The sequence below is a fragment of the Giraffa tippelskirchi genome, chromosome 4 (genome assembly GCF_054371585.1).
Source record: "Giraffa tippelskirchi isolate mGirTip1 chromosome 4, T2T-mGirTip1v1.2.pri, whole genome shotgun sequence".
In the NCBI taxonomy this organism is placed as follows: Eukaryota; Metazoa; Chordata; class Mammalia; order Artiodactyla; family Giraffidae; genus Giraffa; species Giraffa tippelskirchi.
Window position 1 is genome coordinate 171,464,086 of NC_137278.1, and position 23,035 is coordinate 171,487,120.

A 23,035-nucleotide genomic window follows, 5' to 3' on the forward strand; every position below is an offset into this window, starting at 1 on the left:
GTGACCCCAGGCCTTAACCTCTGTGGGCCTACATTTCTGCGGCTGTAAAATGGAAATAATGGTTTCTTTAATTAAAAGATAAGTTAACAAAGCAAATAAATAGCACTTCTTTCCTAGCAGAGCTGTGGGAAGGAAACCAGAGAAGGCACAGAAGGTGCTGAGCATGGGGTCACATGTGGGACCATTGCTGAATGAGCTTTAGGCAATGTGTTGTTACTGTCACAGGGCTGTTTCGGTACAGAAACAAGGCTCTCTTATTAAGCCCACTGGCAAGAGTCTGTCTGTCCATCTGTCTGCCTGGGAGAGAGGGGATTTAGAACAAGCTCCAAGAGGCAGAGCCTTGAATAGGGTAAGAGGAATCTAGGGCCCTTGATGCCCAACTAAAGGCCCTTCAGGTCTGGAAGAGGTCCTGGGAGAAGGGGCAGGCCAGGGAGGGTGGAGCCATCGCCGGGTGCCCCATCTCCCGTCATGACAAGCCTGGCCAACTGTCTTCCCTACAGAGCTGGATGGAGGGGACCTTCTTATGTCTAAAGGCGGGAAAGCCCTCATTGGCCAGCAGCTGACTCTCCGGAGAAACAGTGGCCCAGACACGAGCTAGGGGCGCACCTCTGTCCTTCACATCTCCCTTCCATCGGGTGATAGGCATCACAGAGCAGGGACCCATGTCTCCTTCCTCCTTCTCTAGGCTCCACCCTCCCTGTCCCTTATAGGGCTGCTCTGAACAAAGGTGGTATTGAATTTTTCTTCCCTTTTCTCTTTCCTCCCCAATGCCCACCCCAGCCCATCCTCTGCTGACTCTCTGGCAAAGATGCAAAGTAAAGAAAGCAGGGGGCCCTGGCTGCTGACCCTGGACACATGAGACCCAGCCAGGTGCCTGCCTGCAAAGCAGAAAAATGACCGGTGGGTAGAGCCCCAGTGTGGCCACTGAGTCATCCTGGGGCCTTCATTCACTAAGCACAATCCTGTGCCCACTGGCCGTCGAACACTGGCCAGTGGGTGGGGAAGAGAGGAAAGGGCCAGAAACTCAGACTCTGCTGGCTTTGCACCGGTTGTGGGGCCCTGGCGGTGAACTGTCCCCTGTGAAGATTAGAGGAGATGGGAGCAATAAAGAACCAAATGTGCCCAGAAGGAAGGGTCCCTGCCTCACACCACAGCCTTGCTATCTGAGCTCTGGCCTCCTCCTCCCCTCCCTACTCCCACACACTATCCTGACCACCTGATGCTCGGTGTGCCTGGCAGAACCAGAACAGGCTCACTGGAGGAACAGGAGAGCACAGGCGTCAACAGATCCAGAGGGCCCTGACCAGGCACGTGGGCGCTGGCCACTCGGGTGTGCATACCAGCCACACGTCACCCACCAGGAGAGCCCACTCACCATGAGCACACACGCTTGCTTCCCGTCCATGAAGCCCTTAGGAATGGAATTTGGGGTCAGGATCTCGTATCTGAGGAGGAAAAGGGCGGCAGGTCAGTACACCCTTCACTCGGATTCTACGTGGCCTGGAATATCCGTGAGACGAGGGCCATCCCTTCAGTGGAGCAGGTGTAGGATTCTTTCCACAGAGTGTCCGAGAGAAAGGGGACACTCAGTGAATCCTATCCTGCTCTTTCCTGAGGCTGAAAGGCACGAGGAAGGCCTGGCATTTTCCAGAAAGTGAATGGAAACTTGTGTCAGACTGTTTCATTCACTTATGGGTGAGCTCTGCAGTGGGCTTACAGTGGGCTTACTAACTGCTAACCAGCATCTGCGTCTTTGGCCCCAGAAGTTTTTGAAATTAAATGTCTAGTTTTACAAATATCATCTGATACAAATCAGTAAATGCCTCATGACCTCATGATTAGAAAGATATGTGGAATTCAGGCATTATCAGACAAAAAATCAAGTCATGATACCTCTAAAGCCACTGTTTCCCACTTCCAAACTTGTCCTCTATATTTGTTACCAAAAAAAACCCAAAAATGAAATAAATGGCATATATTGAGTACAAAGAGAAAACCATTTGCTACAGAACATTTTTCCTGACAATCTCCGTCTATGTAACAGACCACAGCTGGTGAACATAGCCAGGCCCGTCTCTGCTGAGATGTTGCAGAGAACCATTAATCAACGGGGTGGTCCAAGAAATTAACCAGAGGGCTGCAATAGACAGCAACCAGTGCTAAACACAGTCATTAGGCAGATAGGCCAGTGTCATGACTGTCCCCACTCCGCACACACAGCAGACATCCGATTCCATTGATTTTTTTAATACTCAAGGCTCCAGCTGATCCTCCTTTAATGTCTTTTCACAGCTCCTCTAACTATAGCAAATAGCACCAGGCCTCCACAGTGACTGGGAGTGGAAGGCAACAAGGTAACTTTCATTTTAGCAACAAAACAGGAAGTCCTTCCTCACATGGAGGGTGGCACAGGGACCCCAGCTCAGAGTGGATGGGGAAATGGCTCCCCTACTAAAGGCTTCCCACTCACCTCTGCCGGAACTCCTGGAAGACCACGCGGTTGGGGAAGCCCTGGCGGCAGATCCGGATGCCTTCGAGAACCCCATTGCAACGCAGCTGATCCAGCACCAGATGGGGGTCCAGCTTGCCGGCCTAGGGAACAAATCCATGCACGTGCTCTTGCTGTATGCCCAGGGACTGATGGAGAGAGGATGGGCCCCTCTGGATGCAACAGGGCAAACGCCCCCCGGGAAGGAGCAGTCACTGCCCTCCCACCCATAGTATTGACAGCTCAGTTACAAGATCCGTGTCTGAGAGGCAGAAACGCAGGCTACATGGGCAGGCTGTCCCCTAAGAGTGCCCAAGCCACCCCGCAGGGTGACTGAACCAAGGGCTCTGTGTTCCACGGGCGAAGGGTTTCCGATCAGGGTGACAGACAAGGGCTGGGCGGCCCGCACCACACTACTAAGCAGCCGCACCTTCTTCTCGTGGTTGGGGATGATGCAGCGGACGAAGTTGGGGTTGGTGTTCCTCAGCGTGGCCATGAGTTTGGCCAGCTGCTCCTTGTACAGCTGCCCCACCGTGCGGAACATGCCCTTGCGCGTCTTGAAGGCCCCGGGCATTGCTGTCTCCGACATGCCGGCCACCTGGTCCAGGCCAATGATGCGGTCCACTGGCAAGAGCAGGTAAGAGCACGTGAGTACCCAGCAGCCCAGGCCAGGGCAGAGGGGCGGGAAAGACAGACAGGCCAATCTGGGCAGAAAAAGAGGAGACTACAGAATGGCAGACCGTTTCTACTTGGAGCTTACAAAGCAGGCTAAGGTCATCTCCAAAGGTTGAGAGCAAAGGTGACCTTGTGAGCAGGGAGGAGGGAGGAGGAAAGGGTTTGGAAAGATCGCAGAGCAGCAAAGTGGGGAAGCACATTCGTGAAGGCTGTCTCCACGTTCTCACTTATCTCAGCCACCCTGGGACGCTCCTAACCCAGAGACACAAGAGCTGATGATGCATTCTGGAAGAATGAGCCGAGCTGGTCCACTAGCCTGGCTCTGAGGTGTTCAGACTTGACTGACAGGAACTGAAAAGTCCACTCAGTCATTTGAAAAAAGCAGACCAGTATCCTGAACTCACACTGACCATTACCTGAGAGCACTGGGCTAGGTCAGAAGGCAAGAGTTCTAAAGCTACTCAGCCATCGCCTGCAGGAGTCTGGCCCACCCTCTATCTGCCAGCAATCCCCCCATGCAGAGCTCTCTACATCAGGGGCCTAGAGCAACATGCATTGTGTCAGGGCAGAGAGTTCCAGAGAACCACCCCTGCCCACGGCTACCCCAAAGGCCGAGGATCCTTCTCCCTCTCAGGTCTCACTTGGTCTCCAAGATCACGAGTCTTTCTCATCTAACCCAACCCTCCAAGGAAACAGCCCTCATCATCGTGGCTCCTGCCCAGATCAATGAAATGAACCACCTCCTCCTGGGCAAGAACCAAATGATGAACAAGCCCAACCTAAGTGGCCAGCGATCTGAGGTCAGGCTTATACCAGAGCCAGTATTAAATTTGAAGACTTCCATTGCTGGATGCAAAAGTTAAGAATTCTATGACAAAGTCGGGTTCTTGTTCCTTTGTGGCCAGATCTCTGTTATTTATTTGAAAGCAACAGAAAAGACAGCTGCTCAAGAGGGAAGCCAGGAGTGAGGATAGACCCAATGAACCCCTCAGTTAAAATAAGAGGCAACTGGACCTCCTGCAGGCCACACAAGGCCCCTCTGGCCACCAAAGGTGTCCTGGGACTGGGTGGCTTGTGAAGGCCACTCAAGTTGCCCAGGGGAAGGTTGAACACGCCCCAAAACAATTGGTCATTTCATGTGAGGGTGTCCTGGCCCCAAAAGACCCTGCCCAGGAGGAAAGGTAACTGCTGCATAGACACACAGGTGCCCTGTCAGCACTGAAGTGTCTGGGCCCACACGCGCGTGCACACACACACATGGCAGTGCACACACACACAGCAGTGCACACAGCACCCTGTGCTGAGACACAGCAGCCATCACACACACACACGCACGCGCACACACACGGCAGTGCACACAGCACCTTGTGCTGAGACACAGCAGCCATCACACACACACACGCATGCGCGCACACACACACACGGCAGTGCACACAGCACCTTGTGCTGAGACACAGCAGTCATCACACACACACGCACACACACGCACGCGCACACACACACACACACGGTAGTGCACACAGCACCTTGTGCTGAGACACAGCAGTCATCACACACACACACGCACGCGCACACACACACACACGGTAGTGCACACAGCACCTTGTGCTGAGACACAGCAGTCATCACACACACACACGCACACACGCACGTGCACACACACACACACACGGTAGTGCACACAGCACCTTGTGCTGAGACACAGCAGCCATCCAAGTGGTGAGATGCCGCCTTCACGAGGGGAGTTCTGAAGGGAACGTGGACTGTGAAACAATTGTTTTTCCTCCTTTTAAGATCTATAACATGAAGCTGTCGATATCAAAACATAGCCCAGATGGGCCTGGCTTTCTACTGGAGGCCTGTGATGGGGAGGGGACCGCAGCCTGTGCACAAGCCCAGGGCAGAGACCAGGGAAGGAGCACAGGCAGGCAGGAACAGCCAGGCAGAGCAGGCAAGCTCAGCAGAAGCACCAGTCACGCAGCCCAGGGTGCAGCACACGTTGGCGCCGCGCCAGGCGGCCAGTCACCTGGTTCTAGGTGGAGGATAGGAAAGCGCTGATAGAAATAGGCTCTCTGGGTGCTCTGCATCTCTGCAACAGAGAGGTTAAAGCAAAACCCAGGCAGAGGGAAGGAGAAACTGGCAGAAACAAGGAAAAGAATGGCTTCCAGAGGTACTGGCTACCAACGAGATGCAAGAAGGCAGTGAGGAGTTGGATGGAATCCGGGTGGCCGGGTGCTGGGCCACCACACGACCCCCTAAAAGGGAAATGTCTGTGGCCTCAGAGTCTGGAGAAGCCTCTGGCCCAGAGGAAGTGGCCATGTGCCATGTTCAAGGATGCTTGGGGCTCAAGGGCACCAGGATTCAGGGACAGGATGACCCTCAGGGCTGGAGGAGCCCACGCTCCTGGGAGCTAAGTGGGCACAAACCCTCTGGCTTGAGCCCTGCACTCAGCCAGAGGCCAGGAAGGGAAGGGGCCTAGCTGTGGGCACGGGGAGGCAGGGTGAGGGCCAAGGGCGTACCATCCTTCCACAGCTCCGAGACAAACTTGTCAGAGGACTGGTGCAGCAGTGTAGCGATGTTATCGTTCAGCGGGTCCATGTTCTTCATCAGCCACTCATCAGCTTTGTAATCCACCTGTAAGATTGGACCTCGAGTCACAGGCTGCTCAGGGCGCACTGGTGCGCACAGCCTCTACGGCAGCAGGCTGACCCCATGGGCGGAAACATCAAAAACAGCGAAGACCCTCAACCTGGTATTTTCATCCCCAAGAAGGAAATAACGAGTGACCAGGGTGGAAGCCTCCACAAGATGTTCTCTGCAGAGTTATGTGAAGGCAAAATATTTAAACAGCACCAACGTCTGGCTGCAGGGAACAGGCTAAGAAAATTACGTTGCAGCTACATAGTAGAATATTCTGTTTTTAAAAATGTTTAATGTAATATGAACGTTAGAGGGGAAAATCCTAATAATTCCTTTTAGCAACAAGACAAGTAATTTTTGCTTTTTTTTTCAGGATATTCAGGTTTTCTTGGAGCATGTATTCTTCTTACCTTTTTTGAAATATGTTCTCAATAACAAGAGTAATAAAACATCATATATTGTAACAATACAAACAGAGCGACTGGCCACCACAGCCTGCTTCCTAACCAACACAGCAGTAACTCAGCCTGTGGTCCCCTCTTGGCCCCTCTCTGCAGGTTTCACTGCACGCAAGGCTGTCAATGGTGAGGTGCAAGAAGGTGGCGTCTTTCTCCCTAGAGGCGTCTTTCTCCCTAGAGGCAGAGTAACCTCCTGGGAGAGGACAAACCCTAGAGTCGGGTGTCTTGACATCTGTCCCCCTGAGCACGGCCAGCATCTTTGTCCTTTGAGCTGCTGCAGTGCAGGCCAGACGAGGATGCACAGGGCCAGTTTCACCATTCAGCCCTTCATGGGCTTTCAGGTGTGCCCAGGTTTTGCGTTACCGACAACAGTGCAACAAAAGCCTGCCTGTGTTTCTAACAAAGGTGGTGGGAGACATGGGCATTCGGGGGGCACGACCTTAGGTAACTGGAAAAAAGAGATCTCCTTAAAACAAGTAGTTTAAAATCAAGAGTGGCTTCAACAGCCTTAGGAGACAAAGGAGCTAAGCAGGGGGGGCCGAACAGTGCAGGGCCACGTGCAGAAGGGTGGGAGAGGATCACGGGTGGCTTGGGGAGCACCGCTGTGACAGCACAAGTTTCTCATCACCGATCCTCACTGATGGGGAGGCTGGGGACTGTCCGGCTCATCACACATCCAAATATTAGACATTCTGTGCAAGCAACACAACTTCCTGAGAAGAACCAGCTTTAGTCTAAGCTTGGACCTCTGCAGACTCAGGACACCCCTGTTCAGGTCCGAGCCCTGGGATCAAGCCAACTGGAGGATGTCTGACAGCTGGTATGAAGACAGCTCTGCTACTTCCTGGCCGGTGGTCTTGGCAATAACAAAGCCAACAACACCTACAGGCATGGCTCTCACCCAGGGGACAATGTTACCCCCCAGTCCCACCCAGCAGATGTTCCAGGATGACTGGAGACATTTCTGGTTGTCGCAAGTAGGGAGGGCGCTACTGACCTCTGGTGGGGAGACGCTAGGTCTGCTGCTAAATATCCTATAACACGCAGGAGGGTCCCTGACAACACAGACTGATCTGGCCACGGAGGCAGGCAGTGTGGGAGCTGAGAGGCCCTGCCCCAGAGCACTGACTGCCCAGCACTGAGCTTTGTGAGCTCCTTTAATGCACATTCCTCAGCATAACGGTGGTCACCCCCATTTTCCAGATGAGGCAACCAAGGCTCAGAGAGTGAATGAAGTAACTGGCCCAAAGTCACACAGGAGCAGAGCGCTGATTCAGACTGCAGAGTCCATGGCTTTAGCACAAACAGCACATCTACACCTGGAAAAGGCACTTAATGACAGCACACCGCATGACACCAGGCTGTGCGCTCCTCACCTTGCCAGCGTAGTGGATGATGCAGAAGTCTGCCTTGTCCTTCAGCTGCTTGGGCTTCTGGAACTTGGGGTGGGTGCCCTGCTCCTGCATCACCTTCTCCACGAAACTCTTGTCCGTGGCTTTGGGGAACCAGCACTCTTCGTCCAGCAGGGCCAGGATGCCAGGAGGGCCTGCCTGGAGGAAGCACAGCATCACGCAGGTCAGCTTGACCTGGAAACCCACCGATTCTCACCCTCGTAAAGAAGTTACAGCCTGGTTTTCAGAAACTCAAGAATCTCACCAGAAGGTGGGCAGTGCTTTCCTCACACAAGAAAAAAATAAGGAGCATGACTGAAAGCACTCCAATTACAAGTTCTAGCTGAAAAAGAAATTTCTGAGGTCTAGGCTATGTCCAACACACCTTAACCCCACGATCCATCCCAAGATTCTCCCATGAGAATACTGGAAATCACCTGGTGGCTTGATGGGCCATGCAGACCCCTGACCCATGTTCAGAGGATGCCCGTCAACAGGGGTCCTGGCCCCTGGAGTCCCTCTCGGACCCCATTCGACACAGTGTCCACACAACTATGTGGTGAGCAGGGACAAAGCACCCCAGAGCCCCAAAGCCTTCCAAACACTGAGTTTATAAGAGAGCAGACTCGGGCACTGGGGGACTGGCTGACAGGCCTGGGAACCAAACACCATCTTGTTTGTTGGAAAACAAAACTGATTTCAACAAAAAAAACTCATCGTCAAAGTAAACCATTCACTATTAGGATCACAGATGGTTCCGCCCCCAGAGGGGCAGAGCGCGAGGTGGGGCGAGGCGCAGCCACGCGGCTCTTACCGGCTTCTCAATGAGGTCGATGCAGGGCTGCAGGTCGAGGCCAAAGTCGATGAAGTTCCACTCGATGCCCTCACGCTGGTACTCCTCCTGCTCCAGGATGAACATCGTGTGGTTGAAGAGCTGCTGCAGCTTCTCGTTGGTGTAGTTGATGCAGAGCTGCTCGAAGGAGTTCAGCTGCGAGAGGGAGATGGGGTCAGACAGATCCCTGTTGCTGCCGGCAAGCCCCCAGGAAGGACTGGAGAGGTGTTTGGGCAGAATCTCCTGGGGCCCCTCCATGCTGCCCCCTGTGGGCTTTCCCTCATCACACCCACAGCAGGGACTGTACTGCTGGGGCCCACGGACCCCACCAGCAGTCTGGTGGAGCCCCTGTATCAAGATGATGTTTTCAAATGCACAAAATAGATCAAAAGAGAAAGAAGCTATCTTGAAATGTAATTATCAAACATGGTAACATAGAAAACCATAGTGCTTCTTAATTAACAAGCACAAGTCCAAGCCGTCAGCTTCGTAACACCTAGAATTTGAAGTAGAGCTGAATGCAAACAGTATGCATGTGTGCCAAGTCGCTTCAGTCGTGTCCGATTCTCTGTGACCCCATGGACTGTAGCCCAGCAGGCTCCTCTATCCATAGGATTCTCCAGGCAAGAATACTGGAGTGGGTTGCCATTCCCTTCTCCAGGGTATCTTCCCTATCCAGGGATCGAACCCGCATCTCTTATGTCTCCTGCATTGGCAGGCGGGTTCTTTACCACTAGTGACACCTGTGAACCCAAACAATACAACAATATGCAATGGCTCCTATGATGTGAAAATATCTGATTTCTACTAGAGACAGAACAGCTGTAGTTTGTGTACTCTGCTGAATACACAACTGAAAAAAACTGCATCATTTAATGAGAGGTTAGTGAAAATAAAGAGGTAATTCTTTCCCCACCCAAGTTCACGGCTCCTCTGAAAACAGCCATGGACCCTAGGTTGAAGAATCTCTGAGCTCCTGCAATTACCAGTTTTTGCTACCTGACCTCAAAGTCTTTGTGGGCAGGGACAAAGTCATGTCACAACACTCAAATATTTGAGAAAACATAAACAATAAATGAACAGAAAGCCCCTGTCTGTGAGGCCTCCTAAAGCACCATCTAGATGGTACCATTCTCACCAGCATGTTTGGTTGGGAAAGGGCACTTTATTTAAGCTTTAAATACACCCAACTGCTGTCTCCTGTCTCCATACAAGCAAGGAGGTGGCCGGCTCAAATTGCTGCGGGACCAGGTGAGAGAGGACCCCAGCCCAAGGAGAAGGCAGCCCCAGAGGCCCGGGAGGTGGGAGGGGGCTCAAGGGAGAGGCTCACATCAAAGATCTCGAAGCCAGCGATGTCCAGGATCCCAATGAACGAGGCGCCCTGCCTCTTGGTCTTGTCCAGAGCCTTGTTGATGCGCAGGACCAGCCAGCGGAACATGCGCTCGTAGGTGGCCTTAGCCAAGGCCTCGATGGCAAAGTCAGCCTGCGGGGACACAGGGCGGGGGGGAAGGTCAGACACAGGAAGCCTTTAAGCGCTCATTCCCTTTACCCCAACAATGTCACCTGCAGGGCCCACCCCCAGAAAAACAGCCCCAAAGATGAGGAAAAACCTTCAAGCACAAATATGTTCACCACAGTGTTATCTATAATGAAAATTGCAAGAGCCTAAACTTTCAACATTACGTGCCGAGTGAACTTGTGTGCGTGCATGCTAAGTCACTTCAGTCGTGTCTGACTCTTTGCGACCCCATGGACTGTAGCCTGCCAGGCTCCTCTGTCCATGGGATTCTCCAGGCAAGAATACCAGAGCGGCTTGCCATGTCCTCCTCCAGCGGATGTTCCCCACTCAGGGATCAAACCTGGGCTTCTGGCATTGGCAGGCAGCTTCTTTACCACTAGTGCCACCTGGGAAGCCCCCAGATAATCTTTGCAAAGACCTTTTTAAAATAAATGGATATGAACTCAAGTGTCTACAGAAGAAATGACATCTGAGACATGCTTCAAGTAACACAGCTAGGGGTGTGGAGACCAGATTAACCAGGAGCCAAGACCAGCCATGAGTCAGTGACTCCTGAAGCCTGGACCCTGGGCCCAGCTTCCTCCTGCTCTCAGTGGGGGTGACACTACCTGCTCTCCACGGTGCCGTGAGGACTCAAGAGAGGGAACCAGGGGACAGTGCTAATACAGGAGCCGCCCCAGGGCAGGCCTCAACGTGGCCACCACAACAGTCCTCGCCAAGGAGGTGGCCCAACCCCCCAGCCAGAGGGCTCACCTGCTCCTTCGTCTGCGCCTTCTGGACATAATCCCGTCCCACCTTGATGCGCGGGGTGAGGATTCCTCGGGTGAAATCAGTCACATTGATACCCAACAGGTGGGATACTTTCTGGGCAGCTAATATTTTTCAAAGAGGAAGGAAGGAAGGGGTAAAAGGTTTTTTAATTAAACCCAAGAGAACCAGTCCCTCTGCTCAACCTGCAAAAGGCGTGGTAACTGAGTGATCGTTACCAGGACAATCAACCCGGGCCCGGCCCTTCCTTCACAGGGCACAGAACAGTCAGCTCTCCCCTTAGACAGGCCAGCGGGCATGGCTTCCAACTCAGGGCCCCACATCAGGACCTCTGCACACCCCTGGCCACATCCTGAGTGTGAAAGAGGGTCCTGAACACAAACAGCACCACCCTAGATGGGGACAGGACAGGACAACTCACATGCCCATGCATTAAATTCTTGCGAAAGCCCCTCAGGAGCACATGTTAAGGCTAACTTAAGTAGGGTCACTTGCAATGACCCAAGGACTAGCAATGGCCGAAGAGCTAGGGTGAAGACAATGTTTCATGTCCTCCCAAGCTCACAGGCAAGTCGAATGACAGCAGAAATGACTGTTTTACAAACGGAGACAACCGGTCTGGTCTCAACATAAATGAGAGAAACTCGGGGCCACAGATCATGGGTTTTCTAGCTCATTCTGACACTTATTCCGTGAAGGAGCAGCAGGGTCATGTTCAAGAGTGTTTTACAAAAATATGGAGTGACAGGCAGCCATAAACACACGTGCAATAAAAAAGAAGAGTGTCTAAGATCTCTCCAAGACTCCTTCTCCTGAGCCATCTCACCCAGGCCCCTACCCACGTAGTCAGGTGAGGGGCCCACGGGGTTACCTGTGTTGTCGGGCATGGAGGCCTGGTCGCTGTTACGCTCCTTCTTGAAGACAATGTTGCCGAGCTGGAGGACCCCCGAGATGACTCGCAGCAAGCCTTGGGGTGCAATGAAAGGCAGCTCAGAACCAAGTGGGGTAGAATAATAAGCCCCCAGGTGGGGTGTCACCCCTCAGAGGCCCTCAGGCAAGACAAGCCATGTGAGGCACCAGGCCTTGGCCTCAAGCACATCTCCAGGGCCTCTGGTCGACCTCCGCTGGGACAGCCTTGTGCTTAGATACAAGCTCTGTTAATGCTTCTAAGTTCAGACGTGCCTCTACCTAGGGCCCACTGTCTGTTTTTACAAATATAGTTTTACTGGAACACAGCCAGGCCTGTCCATGTACATGCTGTCGGTGGGAGAGCAAAGTGACCCTGACTCTAATGCTGAAGAACAGGGTACACACGCTGCAGCCCCTAATCTTCCTAAAATACAGCATCAAGGCCCCCTTCACCTCCCTCTAGAGAAACGAGAAGACACAGGCAAGCTCCACACCACTGTCACTCCGGACGTCACCAGTGCAGAAGCCCCAGCCCCTTCCACGCTTGGCTCCGACAAAGCAGGAATATTCCACTTCCAGCAAATGGCAAGGACAGGAGCGGTAGGCCCAGGCCCTGGGCAGTTAGGAACCTGTCCTTTGTCCCCATATGTCCCCAGGCGATAAGACCAGGAAGAAATAACCCTGAACCTCAAATCTGCAGGCCCACCTCCCAGCACTCAGCCTTCCTCCGGTCTCTACGGACTTCCTAACAGCCAGTGCCAACAGAAAGCACTCCCCAGCCTCCCCAGGAAGGGCTAGCCCATACCCATCTGCTCTTCCTCTGGGATGCCCATAATCCGAAAGGCCTCCATGGTCTCCTGGAACATGTCCTTGTCTTGTTGCCCGGGAATGGTGACATGCCCGTTGGACAGGAAGCGGTATTTGTTGTATGACTCTAGCAGGAGATCAGCTATAGGAGGCAGAGAGCAAAGTTCAGTGAGGGTCAGGAGGCTCCAGTCAACCCTGTGACCTCAAAGGTGTGGGAGATGGGGAAGCGCCCCGAAACACCACAGGAATGCTGACTCTCCCCAGCACGTGAGATGGGCACACACAGAGCCCCCCACCCAAGAGCATCAAGGCTCAGAAACCTGCAGCTGTGCAGTGACCTGCAAAAAGGTCTGGCCTGGCTGGAAACAGGGGCCAAGCCCGCAGCCGGCCCAGAAACAGAAGTCAGGCTCGCCTTGCCTGCCCCTAGGCCGAGATTTCATTTCCCGACTGCAGTGTGTGGCCTGACTGCAGGGAGATCCCCTAGGTGGGCCCATGACTCACACTTGAGGTGCTCCCCAGCCCCAGACAGCAGGTAGTAGAAGATGTGGAAGGTCCGCTCTTCCTTGGCTTGGCGGATGGCACGAGATTTCTCCAGGAGATCTTCAAGAACATTAAGGAACTGTGCACACCGCAGGGAAGGCAGCCCCACACGCTCCCGCACTGAAAAGCGATGGAACTTCACCAGCAGAAAATGGCAAAACAAAGCAAAGGCAAACTACCCTGGCTCTGTCCCTCATGGGGTGCAGCCTGTCCAAACGGCAGCCCTCACACTTAGGAGCCTCGTCTGTATAAAGGGCCCCCTTTTCACAGAGAAAGGAGCTCAGAATGCCTCCCCAGGCTATTAACATCAAGGAGAAATAAAGCAGCATTCACCCAAATGGGAACCACACTAGATGACCTTCAATAGCTCCATCCTATTCAAAGATCAACTTTGCACGCATGCTCAGTCGTGTCCAACTCTTTGTGACCCCATGGACCATAGCCCGCCAGGCTCCTCTGTCCATGGAATTCTCCAGGCAAGAATACTGGAGTAGGTTGCCATTTCCTTCTCCAGGGGATCTTTTCGACTCAGGGATTGAACTCCTGTCTCCTGTGTCTCCTGCATTGGCAAGTGAATTCTTTACCACTGAGCCACCTGGGAAGCCCTAAGCTCAATTTTATCCCTCCTATAAACAAAAACCAACTTATCCTGGTCCTCTCCCTGGTGCCATAGACAAGGTGTCATACGAGGCCGGTAAAGGGGAAACCGCTGGAATCAGGAAGCAGCCTCTTGTCCATCAAGGTCACTTCCCTCCCCCCCAGAGCCAGAACACTTTTTATAGTTAACCACAAGGATACAAGTCTCAATGTTGGCTCCCACAATGTAGCCATTGACATCAAAGTTGATGCGGATGAACTTGCCCTGAGGAAAGACAGATAAAGAGATCAGAGCCCCATCGTCCAGCCCCTTCCCCAGAGGCACAGCCTGAGGCAGGAAACCAGGAGACTGAGCCTGCGTCTGGCAGCCAGGGACCCGGCACCCCAATTGCACGGGAACTCAGGACTCAGAAGGGCCACACAGCTAAGCCTGAGCCAGGACCAGGCCCAGGGGTGCCCAAATTCCTCCACAGAGGGGAGGAGGGAAGCAGTTATCTGGAGGCTCTTCTGCTTGGTCTGACTCCAGGTTCTAACTGGCTGCGGTTACATCAGGACAAGCAGGGGACCGGTGGGGACTCCCTGCTGCCTCATTATCTTCGTCACCTGAGCTGAGGAAGCTCCTTATGCAGGTGCATGACCCAGTCTACTGCCTGCAACAGGCCTGGAAGCACCAAGTCTGACCCTTCTCTCCCATCTGAGGCATAAACACCCAGTGGGAAGGTGCCCGTGAGCACCATCACTCACAAATCGAGAGGAGTTGTCGTTCTTGACGGTCTTGGCGTTCCCGAAGGCCTCCAGGATGGGGTTGGCCTGCAGCAGCTGCCGCTCCAGCTCACCCTGGAAAGGAACCCAGAGGCGTGGTGAGGGCCAGGCAGTGGCGTGGCTGCCAGACCTGCTCTGCCAGGCGGAGGGGAGGCGCCAGAGCCGTGTCCACACGCCCCACATGCCAGGGATGGGGGCTTCCGGACTCCGACCACACCGCCTTGGCCTGGTCCCCATTGTCACTCCAGAGTGATCTTCCTGCCAGACGTCTGGAAATGCTGCCTGACTTGAATTTGCTTCCTGGGTTAACCAACCAGTGGTCCTAGAAAGAGAAAGCAGGCTGCCCATCCAGCTTGGGGACCTGGCAGGATGGCCTGGATCAGCCCTGGAAGATGCACTGGGAAGCAGCACTCGAAACAAGAAGAGACACAGAGGCATCAATCCTTCCCCTGGATCGTTTCCATCCAGGATGCTGCCCTTCCTCTGCCCCCCGGGCCTCTACTCCCCACCCAACAGCCCACAAAAAACTTCTCCCTTTTCATAGGACAAGGAGAAAGGGAACTAGATCCGCAAGTCACCACCTTGTCATATATGTGTCCTAATAAACTCTGCATTTTCCCTGCTGGTCCCCTGTCCTGCCACTCCCCAAGCCACCCCCATGCCCCCTAAACCTGCTCCCAGCAAGTCAGGTGTCTGAGCATGGGATCAGCAAGGCCCACTTTGAGTTCTAATTATTTATTGATAACATCAATAAGCCCTACTACAGTCTCATGATACTTGGTGGTCGGCAAAAATGTCCCCTTATTTATGCCTTCTTCTCCCTGGGTCCTCGTGATACTTAGAGTAGGAAAGACAAGAGTAGCCCCATTTCATGGAAGAGAAAACTGAAGTTGAGGGAAGGGGACTGAATTGCCCGAGGTCATCCAGCTGTCATCCAGCAAAGCAGGTCATCGAATTCAAGGCTTCTACCTGACACATGTCAGTCACCACACTGTCTCTCGCCATACCCCAGCCCTACCTGGGGGCTCCTTGCTATCAGGTGGGCAGGCCTTTGGAAGCAGTTATCATCCTCCTGGCAGGCCAGGTAATAACTGACACTGCCTGAGGAAAAGACGGCTCCTGTTCACCTTAATACCTGGGTAATCTAGGAAGACAGCACATCACACAAGGGCCAGGTGGGATTTTCTATTTATCGGCAGGGCTGGAGTCAAGCCAGGACTTTCTGAGAATAAAGGCTGCCTGTAATCTGTGATGAAAGGGAGAACTGGTGGCAGATGCTCCCCAAAGAGCCATGAACTACAGCCTCCCAGGGACGCCTGCAGCACACAAGGCCGCTCAGGCTCACCATTCTGTACATAAGTCTACAGAACACTGACGATGCTCTGGGGTCTGGAAAGGCCACCAGAGACTGGAGGGGGCCCCACAACAGCCATCCCTGGTCAGGGATCCTCCCAGGGTTGGAGAGTCTTGATTTTGGACTGTACAGATTAAGTGGAGGAGGGTCAGTGCAGCCAGGTCAAGGGGCAGAGGTCAAGCCCACAGAGCAGGCCCTACAGGAGTGCAGGGCACCAGCAGTCACAGGACGCTGGCTTCCAGCCCCCAGGCTCAGACGGACTAGGACGACAGCGAGGCAGCCCATGGATCCAGAGTTGGTTGAGCGCTGCTCCCCCACCCACTAAAACACCTTCTCCAAGCACAGGCCAGGCTGCCAGGCTGGCCGAGCCACTCCTGTTCCCACAGTCAGATGGGAGCTTGGTCCCCACCGGAGCAGGCAGCCTGCTTAGAGGCAAAGCTAAGGCCTCTGTTGGGGACACAGGCTGCTGCTGTGGAAACGTGGGGCCACCAGGCCAACCTAGGAGTGACCAGCTCGGATTCCCGAGCTGAACTCAGCTGAACTGAATGGTGGCGGCTAACCTACAGGTTTCTCTTCACTGATGCCTAACTGGGCACAGGAGAGACCTTTATTTGTCAATGAAACCTGCATACTGTGAAATTACGAGGCACTGCTATAGGCAGCGTGTGCTCGTGAGGTTTGGGATTATCTGCGTGGTCTCTGAAGGGCTTCCCTGGGTGGAGTTTCTGCCAGGGGCCTCCAACTAGTACACAAAAACCAGAGGGAGGAAGAGCATCAGAGGTCGCTGTTCAGACTCTAGAAGTCCATCTGGAAAGTCCCTTCACTCAGCGCCGCTTTGCCAGCTTGCCATCTGGCTAAAGCCTGGCCCCCCACAAGGTGAGGTTTGGGGTATCCCAATGGATGGTCTTGGGATGAGCACTTGGGTCACTGCGGGGAGCAAGCTCCCCAGCGTATGCCGTGACAGGCCTAGAACACAAGGCACAAACCAAGTTCAAGAGTGTCTCGTGGCCTAGCTGTGTGTGGAAAATCACTGCACAGCTTCAGGCAAGGAAATCAAACAAACTGGTCAATGGCCTTTACAACTGAGGGCTGGATGGTCGTGGGAAGCCAAGGGCAGCCTATTCAACCATTCTAGTTGAACCTGGAGCTGGGTACCGTGTGCCCATCACACAGTAGCCTGAGAAAGAGGACGTGACAAGTTGGCCTCCACTTGTCACAGCTCCCACGTGCCGTCCTGAGTGCTGGGGGCCTGCTTCTCCCTGCACCTGCAGATGGATCAGCCCCAGACGTTAACGCATGTGGGTCAACATCACTGCTCTGTAACTGTGGTCCCCCCTCCTGTCCCACAGGGCAGGGACACCAAGGCCACCCTCTGGAGATCCAGACACATACTAGGCATTCAACCAATAGTTGGGAAATGGATTTTCCTGCAAATCCAGAGATGGAAAACCGCAGCTAGAGAACTCCTAACCTCCCCAGCCCTGTTTTTAAAATAGGTCCCTTAAAAAGAATGGAAAATGAGGGAAGGGGTGGGTAGAGAGAGAGAGCAAAAGAAAACTTTACTCGTTTCTAAATATAACTCCTGACACCCCTTGGAAAAAGATTCAGAATGTCTGGCGAAGTCTGGCGCGTGAAAAGTTACTTCTGGCTTGATTCCAGAAGACTGTCCTCTTTAGAGCATTCTGCAGGACACACCCCAGGTCTGCATGCAAGGAGACACACCGCTACTTACTTACACACGCTGCACACAGCGCCCCGGGAAGTGGGGGGCGCCCAGATGGCTGTAGGGGACACCAGTGGCACTGAGATTTCATAGGGAAGTTTGAGTGTGTACTTGAGAGACAGAGAGAGAGCACCACACGGGCATGCTTCAGACTGACCACACCCCGCTCTAGGGAAGCCCAGTGAGCAGATTCCTGGCACGGCTTCCTGCCAGTGCGGTAAGGGCCGCCCACCCCATCTGGTCTGGCACGCTGAGCGTGCGGGGGTCTGGTCAGGCAGACGCTCACTCTGCCGTGCCTCGGTCAGGGCTCCACACGGGGACTTCTGGCCCTCATGTGTATGGGAACTCTGAGCTTCTGAGAACAGCTAGGTGGTGAGACTGGTCCCCTTTCTGCGGGGGCTGTCATTGCAGAGTGCACGCGAGGTCACCGTGTGTCACAACCCAGCCCCTCCTCCCAAGACAGTCAGTGAACCGAGCCTGTAAGAAGAGGTCTAGCCGCAGAGAGTGACAATGGTGTGGAGTGAAAAGCTGCTTAGAAAAAAATCGTAATTCAAGGGCACACGATGGGCAGAACACGCATTCCCGGTGTACAACGTGCAGTAAACGTGCAGCTCACCTAGCGAGGACACTGCTGGGTTCGACCACAGTCCACCAAGGGGGAGAGGGGGAGAAAAAGGGAAGTGAGATGACTTTGCAGCTGCCTTTTCTCTCTTCGCTGGGGGCTGCCCACCCAGAGGCATTTCAACACCAGGGAACAGAAGCAGGGGTTCCAATGCCGGCCTGCGCGAGATCCTTCAAGTCTCCATTGACTTGAGAACCAAGCTTTGGAATCTGTCTTCCAACCTCAGAGGTGGAGGCCACACAGCATGGGCTGCAAACTTCCAGCAGTCTCCAGTTTCCATAGCAACTCAGAGTTAGGGCCGGTCAGGAGGAAATGGGCTGGCTAACACCAGACCCACTCCCAGGATGGCCAAGACGCAGTCTCAAGGAAAGTGGGCCTGGCCTCTATTTCAGTCCCCCAAACGCCAAGTCATGGATCATTAAGTGCTCTTCCTTGGGGAGACGAGGCACGTCCATGGGGAGGAAGGCCACACTCACCTGGTCCTTCTTGCTCTTGTGTGATGAGGCCACGTGAGCCAGGTACTGAATGACTTTCTTGGTGTTCTCCGTCTTGCCAGCTCCAGACTCACCCCTGCCAGGAGAGCCAGAGAAGTTCTCAGGGGAGAAGTGGCCAAATCTTGGGTGTCTCCCCTTTCCCACTGCAGGCTCTACTGTCTCCCATTCTGTGGGTGCCAATGCGGGACACCACCTCCCCAACAGCCCATGGCAGGAAAGGGACAGATTAAACTCTGGAATCCTCTCTGGGGCCCTTTCCCATGGCCCTCCAGAGTCCTGACAAGAGTAAACTTCAGTCCACTGCCTGCCCTGGTCACTTGGCAGCCTTTGCTTCTAAAAGTCTCAGGAATCAGTTTTCGGCAGCTGTTTTGACTCAGGGGTCAAAGGCACTTATACATCTTCCCTTGAAACTTCACTTGAAGGAATGTTCTATACCGTTAACTTCCTCGGCAGTGGATTGATTCATCAGCTTCTCGTTAGGTTCAGAGGACAAAGGTGAGAAGCCCAGGTAAAGAAAGCTGAGGTTCAAAGCAGGAGAATGTATTCTCTGGGCCATCAGCTCCCAACTCTGCCTTGTTGAGAAAATGCTTGCTTTTCTTCTTGGCTATAAACCCCAGCCCTGCCCCCTCCTTTCAGGAAGGAGATTAAATCTTTGGCCATGAAAGAAAGCTCATTCATACTGTGGGACCACTGAGTAGCAAACATTAAGCCTGTTCCTTGGGGAAGTGGGGGCTTCCCTGGTGACTCAGACAGTAAAGAATCTGCCTTCAATGCAGGAGACCTGGGTTCAATCCCTACATCAGGAAGATCACCTGGAGAAGGGAATGGCAACCCACTCCAGTATGCTTGCTTGGAGAATTCCATGGACAGAGGAGCCTGGAGGGCTATAGTCCAGGGGGTCACAAAGAGTCAGACACGACTGAGCAACTCACACTTTCACTTTTCACTTTTTGGGATAGGGGATTGACTTGGGAATGGATCTCATGGACCTAGGTTTTGGTAGGAGTCCCCAAGAGTAAGAACAGAACATAGTGACCAAGGCCCCGCCACCCAGAGAGAAACACTTACGTGCACAAAATGGACTGATCCTCTCGGTCTGAAACAAAAGAGACAAGGGGTTAACCTCCAGGAGACATAAAGCCTCCCCCTCCAGTTTCTGAAGAGCTGCCCACTGCCCCCACCCCCACTTTCCAGGAGCAAAAAGCCTCAGACGCTGGCCTTACAGGGGGGTTGGGGGTCCCACACCACCGACACACGCTGACCCACTGCCTCACCGGGAGGAGGGACATTCCCCGGTGGCAGCTGCTCCCTCCTCCAGGGGCTCAGACTGCCCGCCCTGGCTGCCCACCCAGCCCCAGTTCCGTCTGTCCACCTTTGAGGAAGCCAACCTCTGGAAAGCTCCCTGGAAATCTACTTTCCTGAGTGCTAAGGTGGGGCCTGCCCTGTGCATTTCTAACTTGGAGTTGTTGGAAACGAGGACTGTGGCAGCTGTTTAAAACACTGTCCTCATCCAGGTAAGAGGCACAAGTAAGATGCTGGGTGAGAGGTGGGGTCAAGGCTGGCTTTGCAGTGGGACAGCCCTGGGCTAAGATGCTGCCTTGGCATGGCCTTCCTGGAGCCCCAGCCTCCTCCCATGATGGGGGATTAGAGTGTACATGGAAATTACATGTGTGAAAGCACCGGTGTGGTGTCTGACATGGGGAAAGTGCTCAGTAATGTGAGTTCGGAGGCAGCTCAGAAAGAACAGAAGCTCTTTAGAATCAGCTCCTGACCAGTTTCTGTGATAACTGGGATCTCCCAGCCTGGGGGTCAGGAACTCTCAGCCACTCTCCCAGCTCTGTGAGATCCTCAGCCAGCAAGGATGTAAACAATGCTCTCCCCTTGGGGGCAGACGTAACAGTAATGCTCAGCTTTGAAAGCAAAGTTTGACAGAAATGCTTTATTTAAGATATCAGGGCTGACCTGGCTCAGTCCTGAGTGTGCAATTTTAAGCAACAGCTAAAAACAAAAACCTTTTTTTTTCCCCTTTTTATCCCATCGCATGGAACACCCCACCCACCTCCCTGAGGTAAAGTCAGCCTGAATCCAGGACCAGGCTACTAACGGACACTTGGCTGCAGTGAGGTCTGCGGTTCCCAAGTCCCGGTTTCCTTATCCATACGTAAACATGCTACTAACTCCCTGACAGGATTAGTTTGAAAAACAGAAAGAATGTGCAAAGGACCCAGCCTGGAAGCCTGTGCAAGGAATGAACTCCATAGGCAGCTGCTGTCCATCTACCTCCCCATCAAGAAGTCACCATGATGGGTGGTGCTGACTCGGTCAGGGAGGTGGAAGAACTGGTTGAGAAGTAACCAGGGTTCCAGAAATTGTCAGTAGCCTCAGTGCTGGAGAGAAACTGACATCAGCCATCTGGAAGAACACCCCCACGGGCTCTACTGCCCAGTCAGGACCCTGCAGGATGGGGCATCTCGAGGCAGACTCAGGACAGCCTGTGTGTCTCGCCTTGAGAGATGGATTTAGCTGTTGGGCACCAGCAGATACTGTGCAGCGAGGTCACCTGCCTCTCTGCGAGGGGACCTCTCCTGCATGCTGATCCCAGCAGCCCACTCGGCTGCACATTTCTGACGACTACCTCTTTTCCTGTCTCGGGAGGGAGAAAGGGAGTCCAGCCAGGGAGGAGCAACAAGAAAGCTCGCATCCAACACAAGCTGCAGCTGCCCTTCCAGCCCCTAGAAATATCAACAGTGCGGGAGTGTGGAGGGAACCCGGCCACTCACACGGACACAGCCAGCACCCTGCCCCACACTGGGCAAGGGTTCAGAGCAGACCCGGAGGGTGACCTTGCTTCCAGCTCTCGACTTTCCCAAAGAACAGGGCCCTTCAAGGCTGTGCAGTAGGGCCTGAGACAGACCCAGCGGGGTCCCTGATAAGACAGCAGGGAAGGGAAAGCAGGGGGAGGGGCAGGAGGGAGGTGCTAAAGGTGGGGGAAGCCAGGGCAGAATAAGGGAATAAGGGGGCTGGGGGGGCGGCACACAACAGAAAGAACACAGCTGTGATGGGGTCAGGCCTCCCTCCCCCACCCTCTGCTGCATCTCAGAGGCTGCCCAGCAGCTAGCGTGTTCAGTCCCGCTCCCTGGGAGCAGGCAAGAATGTACCTGCGCGGCGCGGCAGGCAGTGGCGGCTGAGGCTACCATAAAAGGAAACATTCCCATCCCTTCCAGAGGAACCGTTTTCCCAGGGCTGTCCAAGCCTGGTCCCTGGGACGGCTGGAATTCCTCTGATTGTGTGAGGGGGAGTCAGATGCTGAATGGCTGAACAACAGGAAGCAGAGGCCCCAAACACACACGTGTGGGCACGCACACACAGTCACACTATGCACACAGACCCACACGCACACACACAGGGTTGTGGACAAGTTGCATGTGGACACGCATACACATGAATGCAGAGACCGGACGTGCCTGGGAGGATGTGCAGAGCCATGAGTGCACACATAGGCACACGTACACATATACACGCATACCTGTAGGTGCACACACACAGATAGAGGCACTTACACAGAGGCCTGCACACACTTCACATCCCCCTTCCAGAACCAAACACTTCATGTAAGCTTCATCCACTCCACCATCTCCAGCTCTCCCTGCTCTCTGACCTTTCACCTCCAACTCCTGAAGCCAAGGTACCACTGTCAATACAGCCTAAAAGGAAACTCTCCAACCCTTGAATTTTACACTTTAAAGAAACCTTAATTTGCTTCGCCAGAACATTCGCTGAGGCAAATACTTCTGCAGAGGAAACCTGACAGGAGGCGTTTCTGATTTCCCCAACTCTTGCCCCTACCACCGGGTGCCCCTAAATCCACCTGCCCACCATCCCCCAGAACCTGTCGATTTCTCACTTTTTACAGAAGGTTGAGTCTGCATCTCTTAGGAGGCAGGTGAAGCAGGCACCGCCCTTGGTCTGCACAAGCCTATCTCACTGCCTTTGGCTCTGTTCCTGTGCTCAGAAGCATTTCTTCTGTTTAGTCGCTCAGTCGTGCCCAACTCTGCGACTCCATGGACCACAGCCCACCAGGCTCCTCTGTCCATGGGATTTTCCAGGAAAGAATACTAGAGTGTGTTGCCATTTCCTTCTACAGGGGATCTTCCTGAGCCAGGGATCAAACCCAGGGCTCCTGCACTGGAAGACAGATTCTTTACTGCTGAGCCACCAGGGGTCGGGCAGAAGATGGGGGAGGGTGGAGGAAATTCTCAGCGGCTCTCCCCCGGCTCAGTTTACTGCGCCAGGGCCCCAGTGCATTCCGGCCAGAACCCTCCTTAACACACACTCCATAAGCTCTCCCCATACAGTCCTCTCTAGGGACACAAACTCTTCCGAGTCCAGCCCACTCCATTGTTTGCTCAAGTCCTTATTTGAGTCTATGTGAAATGAAGGCTTATTTGAAAACACC

The 23,035-nt window shown here is 53.7% G+C and overlaps 1 protein-coding gene across 4 annotated transcripts in view; it reads right to left on the reverse strand.

Annotated features, from left to right (window-relative positions):
- Positions 1-23,035, reverse strand: part of MYH9 (myosin heavy chain 9) — an 85,858-nt gene that overhangs the window by 18,585 nt on the left and 44,238 nt on the right. The window contains exons 4-19 of one of the 4 annotated variants that reach the window (XM_081591418.1): positions 19,648-19,675; positions 18,562-18,655; positions 14,369-14,461; positions 13,826-13,889; positions 12,989-13,087; positions 12,486-12,629; positions 11,643-11,738; positions 10,757-10,875; positions 9,815-9,967; positions 8,467-8,640; positions 7,638-7,811; positions 5,683-5,797; positions 5,190-5,252; positions 2,919-3,112; positions 2,471-2,592; positions 1,376-1,445 (exon numbers count right to left, since the gene is read on the reverse strand). In XM_081591418.1, coding sequence (XP_081447544.1) covers positions 1,376-1,445; positions 2,471-2,592; positions 2,919-3,112; positions 5,190-5,252; positions 5,683-5,797; positions 7,638-7,811; positions 8,467-8,640; positions 9,815-9,967; positions 10,757-10,875; positions 11,643-11,738; positions 12,486-12,629; positions 12,989-13,087; positions 13,826-13,889; positions 14,369-14,461; positions 18,562-18,655; positions 19,648-19,675 — 1,802 coding nt within the window. Of the gene's footprint in view, positions 1-1,375; positions 1,446-2,470; positions 2,593-2,918; positions 3,113-5,189; positions 5,253-5,682; positions 5,798-7,637; positions 7,812-8,466; positions 8,641-9,814; positions 9,968-10,756; positions 10,876-11,642; positions 11,739-12,485; positions 12,630-12,988; positions 13,088-13,825; positions 13,890-14,368; positions 14,462-18,555; positions 18,656-19,647; positions 19,676-23,035 lie in introns of all 4 variants that reach the window. The other 3 variants (XM_081591417.1, XM_081591420.1, XM_081591419.1) reach the window with 3 other exon arrangements.